Genomic DNA, 19573 nt, shown 5'->3' on the forward strand with positions numbered 1-19573 from the left:
TCTGTCCAGTTGGATGGAATCTTGACTTCAATTGAAAGTGGAGAATGTCCATAGGTGTAAAATAATATACATTGTGCGGCATGAAAATATGTAGCTTGCTGCCGTCCACATGGTCAAGTTAACAGAATAATTGTAGCTACTGTATCTCAATCTCTTTTTTTTTCTGAAATTTTCAAAGGATAGAAGGGACTGTAAATCTGTATCCCCCAAGCAGCACAAACCTTTGATCCTTCCACCAGTTGACAGTTAGCATCCTACAATAGTAACATCAACCCACAGTTCCTTTGGTCCCTGTACGCACACTGGCATATTGACCAGTGTTCACTATTCATCCTTTGCACACTGCACAACTTAAACTTAAAATATAGCAATCTTTCAGCATGACAGATCCTTTCCCTTTAATCTATTTCAGTGGGACAGCAATGTATATTTTTACATCAGCTGGAAGCTTTGACAGTTTCCACCTTTCATTCTTGCAGACAAGAAGTATAACAAACATTTTTTTCAAATAGGTGGTCCCTAGCTGAGTTGCAGTCTCAGTCTCATTTTAATTTAATTCATGAGTAACAAATAGTCTTAGCAAAGAATGCATTCACAAGTATTTTTGTCTATTACAATTTGAAAGTTGGTATCTTTAACAGTATTATCTAATATGTTTGTTGAATGAATCTTCTTGTTGAATATCATCTGAATAACTTGTAGACTAAATTAAGCTCATGTAAAACTTATATATTTGTAATTTGTACCCATGAAGCTACTGTGGCTGTAGCTAGAGACAACACAACATGAACTACAGCACTTGCTTTGTGTCCCAGCTCATGTAATAATAATAATAATAATACTTACTATCACAAATCTACTCCAGTGAAACCCATCTGTTTACATGAAATACAATTGGAATTATGTACTCAGAACAAATGACAATTAGCTCAGTTCAATAAACTATGCTGAAGTCAGTGGCAGAGTGAAAGCTGGCCCTTGCTATGTGTGTGTGAATAAATGTGTGTTTTCAAATTTACCTGATAGACACCAATGGTTACATTTCAATACATTTAATAACCAAGCTCGGGGCAAACTGTTGACAGCTGCTGTTTGGTAATATTTTCACGAATCTCCTTGGCAATACTATGAGAGCCATCAATCTCAGCTGCCGTGACAGCTCCCAGTCTGAGAAAGCACATAGTGTACTGAAAGCCCAACCCCTATTTCTTTGGGCAGTGGTATTTGACAACTTTAGTAGGGAACTTGTCAGGTCATACTTCCTGGATAACAAATCGTTGGAAACCTTACTTTTTGCGCAAGCTAGTACTTATTGCCACACTAACAACAGGAAGAGTTATTTTCTTTTTTGGAATGGATAAGATAACAGAAGACAAACTATTTGTTTTGGGACTTTTGTCTTTGTTGGGAGCAGAAAGAGGATTACAGCACTCAATGTAGAACTTGCTTAAACATACAGTCCTGAATAGCACCATTCAAATTAATACAGAAGACTGTATTCATTGTTTTATAGATTTTTATTTTTTTCACACAATTTAGACCGGTGAACCGTTCTGTTAGGGCATTGTCACTCTTGACAAATAGCCACACTGGCACAATGTGACATGTTTGTGTTCTCTCAAACTGCAATGTGTCAGACATGATGAGGGCCCACTCAGCCAAGCAAAGTCTGCTGAGTGGGACCAGTACAAAGGAACAGTCAAGTGACTGTTCCTTTGTACTGGTGTGATTTCTGGGTGATACAAAGTTCACTTTAGTCAGACCTCATACATTTACAAATAGGGAGAAACACAACGAGTTGATTACTTTGAGTCACATCTGGGTTCTCCCAGCTTCAGTAAGAGTGTGTATAGTCATTCTGATAATCCTCTCACAACCATGCTATCTCCTTAATGACTCACACTGAATTACTGCTTTCTGTTTTCAGGCATAAAGCATAGAGAACTGCAAACTGGGTAACTGTCAGCTCAGCATGATGTCACTCTGTCATTCTCTGGTTACTCATGACTCAACAGCGAGATGATGAGTCATGACTTGGATGTTTCCATACTCACTAAGGTTAGTTCAAAATTTTAAATGTTGAGATTAAACAGTGAGTTTATGACACACAATAATTTTATTTTAAGGGCTTATTTATTTTAAGGGGGAAAGTTTAAGGCCTATTATGACGATGTATGAATTAAATGTAAAAGCAACAGTTTAATTAGAGAGTAAACCCAATTGTATAGCTGGAAAATATTATTAAACGTTTCCATACCATTTAGTCTAACCTGATTCCATCAATAGGTTGTTAAATTATTTTTTTACAGATAGCATATCCAGTTGAATGAGTGTATTCTCTTAATGATCCTGTTTTGAGCATCACAGTGTTAAGAAATGCTGCAGAAGTATAGTTATGTGGTGCCTTCACGTGGCGAAACCTTGTCACTGCAACCACCTCTATAAGATGATTTCAATTCAATGTTTTGATTAAATTGCAATGCTACCAGAAGCATTAAATATTTAATGATGAAAAATAAAAAAGTGACAGTCTAGTTACGATAAGAGAACAATATGCATGAAACTGAAAAACTTCAAGGCAAAATGAATATATTTTTCTGCTCTTCAACTACTCTACCAGGTAAGCCTAGGGTTCATTGTCATTCAATTACAAGTAGTTGATGACGATTACATTATAGATGTAGAAGTAGTTTATGTTGAGCATAATATTGAACAAAAACACTCCACCTTCACCTACACTGTGAAATACTATACTCAAACCATGAACATAATTGCTGTTCTTGTCTTTCATTTGCATTTTTTGATCTAGACCTGCCTATTTAAGATATTTTATGCACAGACAATCCAGCATTCGGTCACAGCCCATTGAATCTCTGTAGTTGATATGCAAATAATATCCTTGGGCTACTATTGTATTCCCCTACTTGCAAAACGAGAGAGAAGAACATTGTTATTGTTGCTATCATCATTATCATATTCCATAGGCTGTTAATGTTGTCGTTAAATGTTTCCACAATGTGTTATCAACAAATCCCTGTTATTACTTTTTAGATGAAAAATTGGTTCTTCCTGGAATAAGTTGTAGCCTTTAAGAAAGATTTTGAGATGAAGTGTGTAAAAGCTTATCTTTTTAACAGCTCTCAGTAGTTTTAGCTCTTAGGTGAAGTTACAAAAATAGCTTTTGTTCACCACATTTCACAACCTTTTTCACTGAAAACATTATTGGGTACATGTGCAAACCAAGATTAGGAACATTGTGGTAACATCAATTCTGGGCCAGATGTGAGCTGTTTAACATTAGGATGCAAATAACATCCACAGTCCACAGACTTTATCCTAAAGCAGTGACTTATTCTGAGGTCCTCTGAATAGGTTTCATTAAAGATGATTCCAGGGGCAGTGGAATGTAAACACAGTTCCTATTGAAACCGGAATCAACATGCTAATGTTAGCAAGGGTAGAAGGACTGGGGTAGAAAATATTACAATTATTAAATCAATTTATTTTGATGTCCACCTCGGTGTATGTGCAGCTAGGGAACACAATTTACAGAGAGGGAAAGATACGCAGGAGACAAGAAACTATGGCATAGTTATAGTTTAAGCCACAAGGTGGCAGTAGAAGGTTTGTCTGAGTCTTAAATATGGAAAGACCATAGCTTATCACTTATTCAAACACCAAAGACTGTCCTTTTAAATGCCTTGGTTAGTTTTGTGACAAAGTTACACATTATGTGTAATACAAGTATAGATATTTAAGTAAAGGAAATATGTGTTTTTTACAATACGCTGATAATTTAAATGTAGTGGGCTGATGCTATATTCAAAGAAACAACTCTTGGAGCAATCTTATTGACACTTTTTCGGCTATGCATCATCATTTGGTAGACTTTGACAAGGCACAAACAGCGCTACCTAAATGCTGGCAAGTCAGTGAGAGGAAAGGGGAGCCATTTTGGGAAGACATGCCCCTGAATCTCCTGTTACATGTATGAAGCGATGTCCTACTGAGGAAGGGGAGGGTGGGCAGCGTGTGAGTGTTATTCTGTATATGTGTTTGAGTGTGTGCATGCAATGAGCACTGCCATTTGTGTCCATGTGTGTGTGTGTGTTTGTGAGAGAGAGTAATCAATCTTGTAAACCAACTCTTATGACATCTACATATTCATCAACATAAAACATTACTATTGTTTCCTTCCTGTTTCAACAGTTTCCTTATTCTTACAATTATAACATTCAGCACATCTTTATCATGACCATTCTCATGTTCTGTAGTTTTGAGTCCTGAATCCATTGTCTTTTGTCAGCCTTTGTCGGCCTTTTTTACCTTTCTTACCTTTCCCGCATTAATTAGTTCTGTGTGGACAGGCAGAAGAGAGTGATCTCCTGTGTTCAGTATCAGGTTTAGGGATTGAGGGCAATATATGTGTGTGTGCATGTGTGTGCATTCACATAGGTGTGTGTTCCTCTTTGTTTGTGTACACCTTTGGTATACTGTATGTTTGTATATGTGTGTGTTAGTGTGCGTGTGTGTGTATGTGCGCTCTTTCTCAGGGCAAGCTTTTTTGGCTGAGGCCAGTGAAAGCGAAGCCCATGACAGAATGTCTGGCTGTGTGTCGATGGCCAGCCAACCAGCCAACCAGCCAGCCAGCCAGTGGAGCCAGACCGTCTGGCTGCCTGCCTGCCTGCCGCCAGTGCTGCTTTAGAACTGCAGAGAACATCCCAGGCCCTCAGGGAGGAAAGGAGAGGGGGAAGGAGGAGGAAAGGAAAGGGAGGGGGATTGCACTACTGCACTCCATCTCTCCATATCTATTTCTCAGATACAGTACAGACATCTAAGAAGTCAACACAGTTGCTTCTTCTTTTCTTCTTTCTTCCCCTCTTTTACTGCGCTTTTAACACTTCTAGCATGTCTCCAATTTCCTATACAAACATTTCCCTAATATCACAGTTTCCTTTCATTGTATCATTGTATTTCCATTGTATTGTTCAATATCTATTATTGCAATTTTTTAAGTTAGCTGTGGCTGTTTTAATTTTTAGATCTGAGTTATCTGCAATTACATGTAGCAATTACTTATAGTAGTAGAAACACTATCCCTCATCTTTACAGGAAGTCCATCTGACGGACGGGATGGAGACTGGGAAGGTATACAGGAAGTAGGAGTTTTCCTCCCAGTACTAGGAGATGCAAAAACATTTTAGCTTGTCTACCACAAAAGCATTAGCCTCAAGGCCGCAATATGCTTCTGCGTCTCCGTTTACGGATGGGCGGGCGCACGGATACGCACGGATAGACTGCGTTTATGGTTCTCCGTAGGCTGTGGGTGCTGAAAACAATTCACCGCCAGAAGAGTAGGTGGCGCAACGGGTTTTTGTAAATCGTCGTGGAGTGTTTATTTACCTAGGTTATCGAGAAGTCGGAGCAAATTTACAAATTAGCCGTTTCATCAATAAAATACGCACATTTTCAGCAACTACACTGCCCAAAATTCTCGTCACATTTTAATTCAGATGCTGATTTACATGTACTGTTTAGCTGAAATATTAATTGTGAAAACTTACAGCAATGGCGGTCAAAGGATTCTGTTCGTCCTGTTTATCCCGGCAACCCCGCCCCCGCCCCTGACTCAAGCGATTCTTAATACTGACCAATCACAGCCAAGGGGGTCTCCGTAGCTCTCCGTCGCTCACGACGGATAGTTAGAAAATTCAGGAGGTGCACGTCGAGCTCTCCCGGGCTCTCCGAGGGCTGAAGGAGAGCTCGTAGAGGGCGTTCCTCGGAGAAGAGGGCGTTCCCATGTGTCCGTTTTTCGAAAAACAGAAGCATATATAAGCCTTCAGCCAAAACATAATGTGGAAGTAACATGACAGCCTTTCCTGCATCAATTTAGAGTCACTAAATAGACAACATTACAGACCCTAAAAGAAAAGTCGGACTGATATTGGCTATCTAAAAGAAAAGGGCTTACTAACCACTACCCTAAATGAATATATTTATGTAGTATGGTTAAACAATTACAATCTGGATGCAAGGGGAAAATAACCTTGTAGAGGTTTTGCAAGGAATAGAAGCCACTTCAGGCAGAGCTCATCCGATGTTCAACACACTATGCCTTTGGAAGTCCCAAGAACCTCCTATCTAAGGAATCCCAACGTTTCTGTCATGTGCTCCTCTTTTCTTTGAATTTTGACAAAACAAAACAAGGTCGGAAATGCCAAATAAGATTGAGAACAAGATGGTGGATTTTCAGAGCCCACTCCCCTCTCATTACCACACATCCCTACCAAACCCCTAAATCTACCTCAGATATGCTAACCACAGGACCGACATGTTTGACTTGGAAAGAGAATGGTAAAAGAAATATTTTAGTAGTTGTAGGGAATTTTGAAGTGTTGCACAATGGGAAAACCCTGGGCTTTCTTACTGGTGTTTTTCTCAATACTGAGCTGTAAAAGGCAGACAGGTAATGTACTGTTCTAAACACAAAGGCATGAATTCTCCCTCATTCAAGTTTATTTACTGCTTCCATCATTGTGTCAGTCATGTCAAGCTGTAGAGTAGACAGTGGAAACGCCAATGTCAGTATGTGTGAATTGACAAAAGGTTTACGATTCTGTGGAGAATAGGCCAGTAACCACCTGAAATGCAATATTAATAATAATAATACTGCTAACCAAAATTAAAGGCAAAACAACATGGGAAAGTATTTTTGATGTCTGAGCAACGTGGCTCCGTTTCATTTTTCTCACAGCCACTGTGACTGTATAATCAAGTCGTTTACTTTTCAAACTAAATCTAATTACAACTCTCAGCAGGCCGCCCAAATTGCAGTCAAAACGGACCAACCCCCCCCCCCCCCCCCCTCCCACACACACAAAATGTCTCACCTTTAGAGACTGCAAAAAGCAGACATGACTTTACCCCAAAGCCATCACTTATTGTCCACTGGATGCTTATATTGCTATTCCATTCAACTTTTATGGCTTTTAATCTCTTCCCCAAATATGAGAACTTTCATAAATACTGTGCTAAGAGCACAGAATCTTCTCTTTTAGGAGCCAGTTTTAAGCCCATGTACTCATGGTGGTTTGTTGTGTAATCTCTCAGCTATGTGTTTCTCACCACAATCATAACAATGTGCAGTTTGTTTCCATTGGTATCAGACCAGAATCACTGGGTTGTTCTCTTTAATTCCACAATTTGGACAGAAACGTATGAAAAAGAAAGATGTCGGGATATCTGCGTTTACTAGCTAAGAACTTAAATAACTTTAAAAACCATTGATTTGTCTCAAATTAAAAGTCAACATTTCCCTCAGTGGTCACCAAAACTAACTTGAAGAAGCCAAAAAATGTAAAAGGCTGTGACCTTGAAGCAGTGGAGCAATGACAATTTTCATTGAAGAATATTTATAGTGAGTTCTAATTTCACTGACGTTCAACAATGAGAAATCTTTAGTGCTAAACTTATGATTCTGAATAAATAAATGAAGCACAAACTGTAAGGATGTTCTTATAAAATTGTGAATGTAAACCACAAAACCAATACTTAACAAATAACATTATATGCATACTTTATTGTCAATGTGCAAATGGAATTGTTTTTGCAAGGAATTGACAAAATCTGAAAAAAGATTCTTCTTATTGTTGCAGTACACATACTTTCCATTGGCATTATGAAACTCTATAATGCATATATAGAATCCAAAGTGCATAATCCTTTTTATTTTGTCTATATACACATTAATACATAAATAATTACATTGAAAAAATTACTCAGTATTTACAAGCATAATATATTTCATATAATATATAAAACTTTATATTAAATCTAGGTAGATTATATTTGGGATAGTGGTTGAGATAGCTGTCTGGGAGTCAGTTCTGATTGAGCTGGTGTGCACAAGTGCACAGTTGTCTGTGTATCTATATATGTGTGTGCATATGTGTGCTTTCATAAGTGTGTATGTACTGTGTGCGAGAGCCTGTATGAGTAAGTGTATGGGTGTATGTACGGTTTGGCTGTGTCTGTGCATGTGTGTGTGTAAGTGTGTGCCTGTGTCAATGTCTATATGATTGTGCGCTATCTATGTTTGCTGAGTAACACCTCCAGCCAGCAGGGGCAGGAGGTGATAAACTGTCTGGAGTAACAGGGGCCCCAGCCCTTTGCAAAGCTAATTCGGACACTGAGCGGGTCGTAGGGCCCTTCCTGGAGCTCCGGTTCTATGCCGTGCTTCAGGATCCAGCTGGACCTCTCATAATCAAATACTTTGAGGGAGAAGCCTGGCATCACCCTCTTCACCATAAGACCTCTGGAGCTAGGAAGGTCCAGTGTGGGTGAGTGAGCAAACACAGGGTGCTGGCTGCGGTTGTACACCCACACGCCATCCGGCTCCTGGCTCAGGACGATGCCATAGCCGATCTTGCTGCGTGTCCGCTGGACACAGCTGCCCCTGCTGTTGTCGCCACTGCTGCCGTGACTACGGCTTCGGTGATTGTTGTCATGGTAAGCATTGCCATTGAGCTGGCCCAGGCAGAGGCCTGTGCCTTGAGGTAGGTCATAGAAGATGCTGAGGGAGGAGTCATGGGCAGGGTACAGGCGGCCCACACGCGTCCGTTGCTCCCAGTAGGCCACGCTGCACCAGTGGAAGCGCTGGCCGTCAGAGGTCGAAGAGTCAAGGGAGGTACCGGTGTCTGTGAGAGAGAGAGAGAGAGAGAGAGAGAGAGAGAGAGAGAGAGAGAGAGAGGGGAGAGAGAGAGGGAGAGAGAGGGTTATTGTTCTAAACAGCCCTTTTTTGTATCAACAAACTTGGTTGAAGTGATTTAAAGTCTGGAGAGAGTACAAAGAGTAGGGAAGTTCCTGTCCAGCGTCTAGCTGCAAGAACACAATGAAAATGTTAACCAGGTTAAGAACTTTACCCAAACAGATCATTTTTGTCCACACAGACTGAAAGAATATGCATTCATATGAACAAGTGCTGAAGTGTAACTAAGTTTGTGAGCCCTGTTCGAAAGACTGTCTTTCTTTGTAGACGGAGAACACTACCAGATCAGTGAAAAAAGAAACTGAAGCTGTCAGAAAACCGTCATGTCACGATAATAACACCCCACCCCCCACCCTACATTCCAGATTGGTGAGCCAGCACGGACTACCCCTTTACTCCCCCCATCACCACACCTCCTTCATCCCTTTATCTAACGGCAGAGTGGAAAAGAGAGGGAAAATTAGAAAGAAAGAAAGAAAGAAGGAAACTTGGTAGTGGTGGGGGAGGGGTACACAGCACTCAGCTCCCTGACAACCTAGCACAAGCCTGCAAACCCCTGACCCTCCAGCCCTCGTGCTATCAGCTCACATTAACTCCCACACAGAGTGATGCCATTATTTTGCTCCAGAGACTCTATTGACACAGAGGATTTAAAGTCCTATGTGCCTGTGGTCCCATTTCTTTTATACTGCTGTCCATCAGCCCCCCCCCCCCCCCCCCCCCCCCCCCCCTCTAGGTCTGAGGCCCAAATGGCTGCTCTTTCCATATTAACATCCTGCTTTCAGGTACATTTGGAGTTGATCTTGTGGATAAGAGTGGGGAAGATAAGAGTTTAGCATACATGTAGGTATGTGGGGAGCGACAGAGACACGAAGTGCAATAGCATTTAGCTCAATAACACAAATGGGGGTCCTTTGTGGGAACTGATGATCCACACTGGACATCCTCAAGTCCAGCATCCCTAGTCCCAGGTCAAAAGTGTACTTCTTCTCTCAGACATACATGTGTCATTAGTGAATTCCAGGCTGGCAGCTCCTAGTCTGGACTGTTTTTTCCTTCCCGTACAAAAGCGCAGAGTGGGATACTTGGCTAGCGAGCTCAGACACACACCATTTGGATGTTTTTACAGGCTCCACTTCCCTGTAGTAATGCTGCACAAACATGTCTAAGAGAAACTACAAAATATGACACTATGGGAAAAAAATCCCAGTCCAATGGACTTTATTCACCAAGACCAAAGCAAAAGGGATGTGTGTGACATTGCCAATGTCACTCTGTGGATGTGCTTGCTCCTGGACATAAGGCTGTAAATAGTATTCTGTTAATGAATAAAACTACTGTTGTTTAATGAATACAAGACACTGACAAGAAAGATTGGAGTAAAGAGATGTGTATTTATTGTGTATGTATTTACTAACCCGAACCCTATAAATATATCTAAATCATTGTTGAATCACTCAATCACAGTTTACAGGGTCTAACGCCTGAAATTAGGAACAAAACAGGAATGCACTACTGAACAATTAACGGTGTCTAGAATCAATAACACAAAGTTGTAGTTGCAGCCCCTCTTTGTTGGACGCACTCAAGTTCAGAACTCTGACACACAGATTCCTGCTGGCTCTCCACAGGCTGAACCACCCAAAACAACTGTTTTTTCTTTATTTTACCATTCAGAATTGAAGACTTGATTTTTGTTCCTCTATCCCTAACTTTGACAACAGGAGTAAAAAGGGTATTTTTCCCTCAGCCGGCACAGAGGGGGTAACGTGTAGAAGAGAGGGTTGGGAAAGAGAGATATGGAGTGAAACAGAAAGACCTAGGAAGACATGGTAAAAAGTATGTTTGAGTGAGAAACCCTGCCAACCTTAGCCATTGAAGCAAAAAAAGTGGGAGAAGGAAACATTATGGAAAGGAAAGAGGGAGGGAGAAAAAAGAGAGCTGTGTCTCTTATCCTGTGCCAAGGATTAAATTCTCCTCCAGTTATTAGACTCTTCCACTGTTGCTGACAGAGAGGAGGAGTGGGAAAGAGTGTGTGTGTGAGTGTGTGTGTGTAGGGCAGGGGAATCAAGGAACTAATACAGATGGGACAAACCCCAGACTTTTCTGTTATTTATGATATATGAGGAGGGGAGGCGGACTAAGAGATCTGCCTGTTAAAGTTTTGTAACCCCCCTAAAGAGCCCCCAAGAACACATATAGCCTTGAACTACAGTGTACCTCTCCCGTCCATTTCTCTCTCAGTGGTACTGAGAGCCTGTTGTTTGAGACTATTACTATTATTATAGGAAAACTTCCATCTAAAAGGCCACATTTAGGTTGGCGTCTGAGCTATCTCTCCCATTAGGAGACTGTTATCAGTCAGACATGCACCAAACAGCACAGCAAAGTAAACCACAGCAGCCCTGCACTGACTGACTGCCTGTCTGTGGCCCTGGGAATATGTGTGTCTGCCAGTGGGCATGGGCATCTGTGTGTACTTGTGTAACTGTTTGCAAGTCTGTCAATTGCTCTCAACTTACTGCAATATCTCAGACATTTTCAAGAGCACAACTGTCAAAGTATGTGATTCCATTATCGAGAATAAACAATTCATCATCATAGACAACCATCCAATGTATTCCTCCAAAGCATTCTTTGAATTATAAGGTATCTGTTTGAGGTGGCAAATTCCCAAGAGTATGGGGTTTCAAATTGATAACTTTAAAGAATGACGCTCACTGAAAGCTCTTCATGTCACAGTAAGTTACTGTGAAAGCTGTACATATCTGTTTACATCATGCTCCAAAGGGGGATTGTCATGGAGAGTCCTCTATTTGCAAATTACACCCTACCTATCGATCTATCCAGAGTATAAGATTGTTTTCCTGTCAGAAAGATTTGTCTCCATCACAACACTTGCCAAAGAAACCGTTTGACGACCACACACAAATGCACACAGGCATTCAAGAAAACACACCCTCAGACTCACACACATACAAAGTGCTCTTCTGAGCACATAAAACCAAGCAAACAGCACTTTGTACAAACAAACCAACCGACTCCTAAGAGTCCTGGGAAATGCACGTGACAACTTCCAGAATCTGTGTTGCCGTACTCTGTCAACATTTGCAAGTAATTTTTATGGTCAACAGCATGGCGAGATTCCATTAGACCAAATTGCAAGTTGGCAAATATTCTGAAGGCACTGTGATGAGTAAGGCAGAATGTTAGTCGTTAGTCGTTTCCAATCTACACTTGCTTGGTTGACTGTATTTTAGGCTTTGAATCCAAGTGAGTGTTAAGATGAGACACAAGTCAGTGAAGTGACGGGTAGCCATCTAGGTAACCAACATTAAGCACATAGGATTTCATACAGAGATTTGTGAATTACGTAGCCAATTACACTTGTTGACACATTTATAAATGTATGAATACTTTCATGCAAGTAATAAATTGTTCATATTGATTACATTTTGAGTTCAGACTTTTTACTACACATCTATTCCAGAGTAGTTCTAAGAGAGGGAGAGAGAGAGACAAACTAAGCAACAACATACCAATATGTGATTAAAGGGATGTGAGGCGACATAAAAATTTAGTAAGTAAAAGCAACACAGCATGGCAAAAGAGGACTTCCATTTCATGTCCAGTGACCACATAATTCCTCATAATTATCAACTTCCTTAGCCAGCGCTGGCAAGGATGGTGGTCTGTGTCTAGCAAGGTCACTTAGCAAACTCATCACTGTCGATTCTGATTACATTTACCTTAAGTGCCTGTAGACACTGGACAGTGAGGCGTTTGTGTACATTGCTGTGCTTTTCATAGCTCTGAACAATGTTCTTTTTTTAAGAAACACCCTATAAATGTGACCATCAACTGGTCTTTGTCAAATGGTTCATTTGAAGCAATGAACACAATGTAATAGGTAACAAGTAGGTTATTTGAATGACAATAAAGCCACATACACCTCTCACCTTGTTAAGGTGAGCTGTATTTCTCTGTCATGCATTATGGTCAGAAAGACATGCCACACAAACGTTCAGCATGTGCTGTTACATAGTACATCTGCTACAGGATGCCAAAACAATTTGTAATTGCAGTATGCTAACCAGCATCCTTATCAAGCTATTCTGACCCACAACTATCTGCACTATCTGCACAGCCGAAAGGGTGTCAACCATGGAGACAGCAGCAGATTGTTAGGAACCTATTTTTGTTTGTTGGTTTAGGACACAATGATTCGACAAAGTAGTATGTTGTTGCATTTTGCAGGATGCATTTTATTTATACTGCCTGCAGAACATACTAAAATGAAGAAGTAAAAGTATGCAGTCTGAAATGAGGCAACACTCAACCACAGTAAAACTGGATCAATTTTCTTAGATCAATACAAACAATAAGAAATTAGGAAATAGCATTTACTTCTAGTTATTCACTGAGAGAAACTACCAGGCCACCTTAGATTCTAGCCTCTAGGTACTAGACAGGAGTTAACCATGTCTAACGCACGCTCAGCTTGAAGTGAAAAAAATAAGATGAGATGATGGAAAATATTTGAGGAAATGGCAAGCGCTTAATGGGCCAGCACTTGATGTTGAATTCCATAGTCTAATGTGTCTCATTGAGTCAAAAGACCAAGTATTGTACACATGCCAGGAAACAGTCCATGACTTCAGGTCAACTAGAGGACCTGCTGAGAAAAAAACAACAAAAGGTGTAGTCAAATACTAAGTGCTACAATGTTTTTACCTTTTTTACCCTGAGTTTCTGTACTGTAGTTACAGCATTACCTCCTTAATGTACTGTTGGTGTTCTTTTCAAACACATACCCCCTGTCCAATCCACTCTTCTCTTGCTCCTTCTCTCCTTCTCTCTCTCTGTCTCTCTCTCTCTCTGTCTCTCTCTCACACACACACACACACACACACACTCACTCACTCACTCACTCACTCACTCACTCACAACCTGGTGCCTTGTCCTACTTCCCAGCATTTCTCTGCTGTACCCCCTCAGTCAAAAGGGTCGATTCATGGGTTGACGTCGCTGTGAGTGCAGACAGGACTTGGGAGCAGAAGTTTAGGCCAATACCTTGATCTGCTTAAAGAAACAAGCCACCAAAATATGAGAGTTACAGAGGGAAATGAAGAAGTGGCCTCCTCACTTAACCTCAAGTATCCACGGCAACTAATATTGTGTCAAATAAATAAATAAAAACAAAGAACAAAGTATTTTAAGGTGTTAGTGAGCAGATTCACTCTCATTTACTGGTGTATTTCTTACAGACCTTAATGCGTGTCACTCTAGTCACCAGTTCTCTTGCTGTCCTGATCAAGAATTTAGGTCAACTAGACCTGCTCATCTTTTTATACATGCCACAGAGCATGTTAGAATGTGTATTGCTTACGTAATTGTAATATGCAGAAGTATGGAGCCATCTGCATTCATTTCATTCATTTTATTTAATTATTTATTTGTTTATTCAAGTTTTCAAGTCTGTACATTATATGGCTTAATTACAATGGGATTTTTAAGTATCTTTTAGACATTTTTTACGTAAGTAGTCAAAGTTTCTTCAACACAGTTGACAATGTGCATACACTTTGAGCTTCAAATGAACACTTTGGCACTGTAAACTTCAAAACGAATGTGGACAGCCCAATGTTAAAATTGTAATGTTGTTTTCTTTGACATTTTAAAGGCCAATCTTCCCTGACCTACCTACAGCTGGCCACAAAACTTGAATGAAAAAAGTTTGAGTGAGCTTTTCAACTGAAGTTCCACAGATTATGTGGTTGATAGTGGTTTGTGTTTAAAGTATGTCCCAGTGAAACCCCTATGTGAGTCTTTCAAGACCGATCTTATCTCTCTATCCTTGGTCAGATGGACATTCCAGACTGTCTCTTACACACACACAACCCGTCTTTCCCATGAGGGTTAACTTAACGACAAACAGGCCAGTGACACCGTGTTTACTGTGAGTTACAGGTCTAGACTGAGATAGCAGGGCCCTCTTAAGAGTTTCCAGCTGACATTTCCATTTCCAAAAAAAGGTTGATTGCCGTGATTTGAAGTGGAATGTAAACTGATCAAATGATAAAAGGACACAGGCTAAAGCTATGTAAGGACCACACCCTGTCATTATCCTTTCAAAGCTAGATAGTTGCTTTATTGTTTTCAAAAGAATAAGAAACAAAAAGGAAGGCTACCCTCAGAAGCAGCATAATGCTGCTGTTTCTAATGGTACATTTTTTTTATTTGCATCTTTTTCAGTGTTAATGTTCTTTAAACTGCACAAAAGTTGCCTTGACTAAACGACACTTAGGATTTTAAAATCTATACACTGTAGTTTTTCTGTTTGACTGTGGATTATAATATCTAGCTTGTATCTTGTTGCTACCTTATCTTAAAAGCCAGATCCTCCAGTCTAACAGATAGGCATACGACACAGCTTTGTCTGGGTATGCTAAAATGCAAGTAACAACTTTTCTACAAGAATCAAGGACACAACATGTACATAAAAATGGCATTGACAGATTGTGCCATTTGCAGGGCTCCACAATTCTAGTAACAGAGGACCACACACACACACACACACACCACCTCTGGTAAACTAATCTGTCTACTTAAACTTTACCTGCCCAACATAGGGAGTGGCCCTCTCTCCCTAACTCTGGGTTATTAGTTCTGTATAAAAGCTATATATTGACCGTATCTGGCAAACATGGCATGAATCATACACAAGCACTCATGACAAATGTATAAAGTCTGTAGAGAACATAATAATGGGACCTACACGACCCGCAACAAACAAAGTGCGTAGTTTCTTGTCTTTTGGGTCTCCCATAAACAAACAATGCATGCACTGTGGATGTCTTTCAACACACCACAAGCAAAGAAGGCGAGTTTGATCGAGTGGGCCTGTGGTCTCTCTCAACACTACAAGGACCCCCCAGCGTAAACAAACAGGGCTCAAGTTTCAACCAGAGGGGACTGCTTTTGTACAACCCCACCACTCCCCAAGACCACACCCCCTAAAAAAAGCTTTAACCAGAGCGTCTCTGCTCTCCCCCCCAAAAATGCGAACCCCCTTCCACTGCTCAATTACCAAGAGGTATGGAGGGATTTGAAGGAAGAGAGGGGGAGTGAGGGGGATGGGTACAGGGAGAGGGAGTGGAGCTCTTAGAGGGATTTTGTTGCATTTTCATCTGAGCAAAATATTTTACTGTTGAAAACAGAGAGAGAGAGACAGATAGACAGAGAGAGACTAGCTACATTGCTAAATTACTGTGGCATCAAGTGTCAGGGTGCCCTGGGTATTACATTGAAGACTAGCTCCTGTAATGTCAGTTGGAAGCATGTAGTTTTACATTTGATATATGCTTACTGTTTGGAAAAAAGCATAAACATACTGTAACTACTGTGGCTACTGCACACTTGAGTGAAATTAACGCAAGACTTGGAGATTATATAACAGTGGGTTTGAAGCTAGTTTGTCTGACCAACAAGTGTGCTTGTTCTGTCTTTAATGGCAAGCCATTTAGAAGCATAAATTGCTCCTCAAAATGATAGGGGATTAAACCAGTCTATCACTGAACTCCCTGAACTGAACTACAGTATGGCATATCAACCTCCTCATGAAGGTAACAATTGGTCACTTATCAATTCATACAAAGCAGTACTGCAAATGTACTACTAATGTTTACAACCTTATAACAAACAACCACTGACATGACATTCTTGAAACTTAAAGATTATTTTCTTTTTTACTCAATGGACTAATTGCTTGTTCATGACTCCATGATCAATTGGAAACACCTAAACTATCAGCTTTGCCAGTGCACAAAATGTTACACACCAGTATAGGTCACACAATGTCACACTGTGTGACCAGTGCAGGTCACACAACATTCTCAGCTAGCTTTTGAATCCATAGTTTGGACATTATAAAATTAAACTTTCTGGGCCGTAATCTTTGCGCACCACAAACTCACTTGTGAAGTCTCTTGGTGTGACTGGGGGGGTGTGGGGGGCCACAGCTTCAGTGTAAAACAGTGTTGAATCTGACAGATCTAAAGAAAGATTAATTTGAAAGGTTAGGAAATAATAGTAAAGATTTAACACAGGACTTAACATTATTTACAATAAAACCTATGCAGCGCTCACCACCTATTGTGTTGGAACCCACTGGTATAGGGCAGAATTCTTTGATACTCACCAAGTGGCTTGTGCTCATTTGAGTAAGATATCTGGGAGTATGGAGGCGGAGGGGAGTCTGAAATACAATAAATGTACAGAACAGATCATAAACGTCATAGCCATAACATTGTTTTGGCACCATATAGGTTTATGCATACTTTGCAACCATGCAAACATTGACAGGTGGTATTTCTCATACTTTAAAATCTTCTTGTCTTAATGGTTCAAGCTCTGAACAAATGGTTTATGTGCTGTGCCTGTGTGTTGTTGACATTTTTATTTTATCAGGAGAAATACATAAGAAATTAATGAATAAGAAAACTGCTGAGAATAAAGCTGATAAAAAGGCTGCGGGTTCTTTAAGAGCCAAGGCAGTAATTGCCGGAGTACTCAGTCAGTGAGATACCAAGCTAGCCAGTCTGGCGCCAGCGGTATGCAAACTGTATATTATCGCCACTCCTTCACCTAAATAGCAAAAGGGGGACCTCCTAAGAAAGAAAAAAAGCCTTTTAAAGCTCAACTTGAGAGCAATCTTCCAACGGATAACTTCCAAGAAAAGCTTATCCTCATACTTCAACGTTGAAATGAGACGTTATGGGTCAAGGAAAATCAAAAGTTTCTCCCTTTCTGCAATGTACGAGTGTGCATATGTGTAAAAGAAAAAAAGAAAGACAGGGACAGAGACAGAGAGAGAGAGAGAGAGAGAGAGAGAGAGAGAGAGAGAGAGAGAGAGAGAGAGAGAGAGAGAGAGAGAGAGAGAGAGAGAGAGAGAGAGAGAGAGAGAGAGAGAGAGAGAGAGAGAGAGAGAGAGAGAGAGAGAGAGAGAGAGAGAGAGAGAGAGAGAGAGAGAGAGAGAGAGAGAGAGAAATATGCCTGAATATGAAGTGGGCTTGTCTGTATCATAAAAATGCGCATCATCATTAACATTTTGTTGAATTTACTAAAGACAGTTTAGGAATGGCATTTATGGTCCAACTAATTATTGATCATATGTAAGCTATCATGAATAAATTGATCGAAGCAAATCTGGCCTACTTGAAGTCTCATCAATACACGCAAAGTGTGTAAAGCAGTAGTTAGGCCTGTAGACAATGTTAATACATTTTCACACTGGATTTTCGCTAGACATAGATCCACTGTCTTTGAATAAATGGAAGTGTCTTTAGATGTGTGTGCATATTCATAGGCTAATTAACAAAATATGTAAAGTTTGGAAGCCATTAGGCTACATTTTTTCTTACCTGGCCCACACAAGCGACTGTAGTGATAGGGATTGCAGCAAACCGTTGCGCTTTCTGACATTCCAAAGCTTTGACAGTAAAATAACGCTTTTAGTCGGGCCGTGCGAGGTAAATCTGTCCATCGATACAGTTTACAAAGGAGGAACTGAGGGGATATAGGATGACCACCTAATCGCAGCTCCATCTGCGGCACCAACACACATTCACTGGGCATCCCACCTTTGGACTCAACAGCCTCCAATAAGACATCCAGCAGTTTTTCCCTTAGTCTTTTCAAAAACGCATAAGTAACGTTCTTGACTTCTTGTTCGCTCACCGGGCATGAGTTAGTTTCTCCTTGGTCTTGGGTCCGGCTCCTCGGTCTCGGGTCTCTTTCTCGAAACAAACAGCAAGTCATCGTTTTGCTGTCATTCTCGTGTCCCTGAGCTCCGCGATGCTCAGGCACACACATGACACTCCGACCATTGTCTGAACTGCCCACCGTGAGGTTTCCGCTGCACGCTTCGCCTAAAGTTCCTTGAGACAGATCTGATCTGGTTATCGACCAGAGCTCCGTTTTCGGAATCTTTTCAGGGTTACTGCCGCACGAACAGTCCCGACTTCCCTTGCTTCGTTTGCTTCCATCTTCCCCGTCTCTATCAGTGATCAAACGGCTTCTCCAGAGTCGCCGTATAAGACCTGAGCGTTTAGACCTGAACATACGACAACTTAGACAGTTTTGGATGTGTCGTATTGTTCCTGCGCTGGCTTGCGGAAATTCCACATCGATTTATGCTCCTCGTACAACATCAAGGTTTTGTAAACTGCGCGCACGGCATGCGCAGCGGGGGGGCAATACATTTATGACCAAAACGCAACATTAAAACGTAAACGTTGCATTTAAAAAAAGGCCAAACGAGTTCACTGACAAGATCAAAGTGGTAAATAATCAAAAACGAATTACCGGCTGTAGCCTAATCATGTTCAAGTCAATTAGGCTAAAACGTTGATCCGTTCTTGTGAAGCAGCCTACATAAACCCCAATAAACGGCGTAGACTAGAAAAAACGCATAGTCATTTTCCTTCTTTTAATGGACCTTTGAACACTTTAGACCGTTTGCCTTAAAATCCACAGAATATAGTAACCTATGAGTTGCTTCACCCGGAGTAATCCCATATAGGCTAATCCTGGACACAATCAAATTTCAATGTTTGATTCCACTGTGTGAATATAATTCTTTACCAATCCTACAATAAAAGCCTCAGTCAAAATTCTTGGCTGAGCTCTGATCGCCGACGTAAGCGCAGAGGCACAGCTCATATTCCGTTATGAGAAGTAGCTTTAAAGTAAACTCGAATTTCTTCACTCTGTTTCGATGCTATTCTTTTTCGGATACACACTCGC

At 40.7% G+C, this 19573-nt stretch overlaps 1 protein-coding gene across 3 annotated transcripts; it reads right to left on the minus strand.

Moving 5' to 3' along the window:
- Nucleotides 1–7712: 7712 nt before the first annotated feature.
- On the minus strand, nucleotides 7713–19573 carry LOC136955808 (mothers against decapentaplegic homolog 6-like). 3 transcript variants are annotated; one of them, XM_067249544.1, is made up of 4 exons: nucleotides 18190–19573; nucleotides 16968–17024; nucleotides 16744–16821; nucleotides 7713–8696 (listed from the first exon to the last, which is right to left on the minus strand). In XM_067249544.1, the coding sequence occupies exons 1-4, from the start codon at nucleotides 18887–18889 to the stop codon at nucleotides 8086–8088; spliced, it is 1446 nt and encodes a 481-aa protein (XP_067105645.1). In that variant the 5' UTR covers nucleotides 18890–19573; the 3' UTR covers nucleotides 7713–8085. The 3 variants fall into 3 exon arrangements, with proteins under 3 accessions (XP_067105645.1, XP_067105647.1, XP_067105646.1); XM_067249546.1 differs by having other exon boundaries at nucleotides 18506–18603; XM_067249545.1 differs by lacking the exon at nucleotides 16744–16821.

Source organism: Osmerus mordax, chromosome 13 (genome assembly GCF_038355195.1).
Source record: "Osmerus mordax isolate fOsmMor3 chromosome 13, fOsmMor3.pri, whole genome shotgun sequence".
Classification (NCBI taxonomy): domain Eukaryota; kingdom Metazoa; phylum Chordata; class Actinopteri; order Osmeriformes; family Osmeridae; genus Osmerus; species Osmerus mordax.